Source organism: Myotis davidii, unplaced genomic scaffold, assembly GCF_000327345.1.
Source record: "Myotis davidii unplaced genomic scaffold, ASM32734v1 scaffold609, whole genome shotgun sequence".
Lineage (NCBI taxonomy): Eukaryota > Metazoa > Chordata > Mammalia > Chiroptera > Vespertilionidae > Myotis > Myotis davidii.
This window is the reverse complement of record NW_006300164.1, coordinates 3,486,894-3,488,600: the sequence shown is the minus strand read 5'-3', so window position 1 is coordinate 3,488,600 and position 1,707 is coordinate 3,486,894. Positions and strand designations below refer to the sequence as shown.

General features: G+C 57.9%; 1 protein-coding gene across 1 annotated transcript in view; it reads right to left on the bottom strand.

Annotated features, from left to right (window-relative positions):
- The window catches only part of RALGDS (ral guanine nucleotide dissociation stimulator), a 41,854-nt gene that overhangs the window by 2,664 nt on the left and 37,483 nt on the right, over positions 1-1,707 (bottom strand). The window contains 1 exon segment of the mRNA XM_015572376.1: positions 1,395-1,519. Within this exon segment, the coding sequence (XP_015427862.1) occupies positions 1,395-1,519 (125 nt within the window).

The following is a 1,707-nucleotide window of genomic DNA, read 5'->3' as shown; positions in this document are numbered from 1 at the left end:
ACACAGAACCTAGACACAGAACCTAGAGACAGAACCTAGCTACAGAGTCTGGATAGAACATGGCAAGAGAACCTGACTAGAACCTGGTGACTGAACCTGGCTGGAGAACCTAGCAAGGGAACATGGACACAGAACCTGGCTGGTGATCCAAACCAGAACTTCGTTGGAGATCCAGACCAGAACTTGGCTGGAGATCCTGGCTAGGCTGCTGATCAACTGAACATTGTCTCCGTGTCATTCCTTCTTCGCCGACTCTGTCCACACCTTTGGGGACCCCTGGACTTGCTGGAATTGGACCCCAGCAGCGAAGGGCAGACCGCTGTGCCGCCGGGGAGCCGGGCACCCCCAGGCCCTGACGCTTGGCTCCTGTTTCCCACCCGCCCGGCTGCCCTGCCGGGCCCCACTGCCCGCTGGAACCTGTGCCCGCTGCCCCGCGTGGCTCTCTAGGCCAGTGATGGCGAACCTTTTGAGCTCGGTGTGTCAGCATTTTGAAAAACCCTAACTTAACTCTGGGGCCGTGTCACATAGAGAAATTTTTTGATATTTGCAACCATAGTAAAACAAAGACTTCTATTTTTGATATTTATTTTATATATTTAAATGCCATTGAACAAAGAAAAATCAACCAAAAAATGAGTTCGTGTGTCACCTCTGACACGTGTGTCACCTCTGACACGCATGTCATAGGTTCGCCATCACTGCTCTAGGTCCTTCACCTGGGTCGGCCTCACATCCCACCTCACGAAGACGGTGCAGGGAGGTGAGAAGGGATTTGGAAACCAACTCTGAGATCACGGGGGCCTGGCTGATGGTCGGGGCTCATGTCGGGGAGCAGGGGAGCAGCTCGGGGGAGGACGTGGGGGGTGACGTTTACAGTTAACCTTTATGGCACACGTATGTCCCAGGAGCGTATACCGGGGTGGGCAAAAGTAGGTTTACAGTGCCCACATGGAAAACAAAACAGTAATTAAGCAATAAAAGAACGAAGGCTGTGCTTGGCGCACTCACAGCTGTAAGCCTGCTCCCCGCCCTGGCGGTGTTACGTCCCTGTGGGAGGTGGGCCGGGTCCGGAGCCCGGCCTCTGCCTCAGAGTCTGTGCTCTGCCGGTCCCTTTCCCGGGGTTGAGGGCCCTGAGCTGCCCTCCAGCAGCCTCTGCCTTGGACTGAATGTCTGTCTCCCCCCAACATTCCTGGTGAAAGCAAACCCCAAGGCAATGGGATCAGGAGGTGGGGCTCTGGGAAGGTGATGCGCTCGTGAGGGTGGAGCCCCTGTGAAGGGGGTTAGCGCCCTCGGAAAAGAGAGCGGAGAGCCCCCTCCCGCACGTGCGGGCACCGCCAGAAGTCAGTGTCTGCCTCCGGGAGAGGGCCCTCGTCCGACAGGGCTGGCACCCTGACCTTGGACTTCAGCCTCCAGAACCGTGAGAAATAAGCTTCCGTGGTTTATAAGGCACTGGGTCTGCGGTGGGTGGTGACGCGTGCGAGTGGATGTTAACACACGTAACGCTCCAGTCCACGGCAGTCACAGCTCTGCTGGCGCACACACTTCCCATCCCAGCCAGAAGGTGCCCCGGGCGGCGTGGGCTTGGCCGCCTGGCTGCTTTTCTCCTTCACTGCAGCTCTGGACGGGGTTCGAGACCCAGGCCCAGACGTCCGGGCGGCAGTGAGAAAACACTGGGGTGTCCAGGCCCGGCCAGGAGCAGGTCGGTGT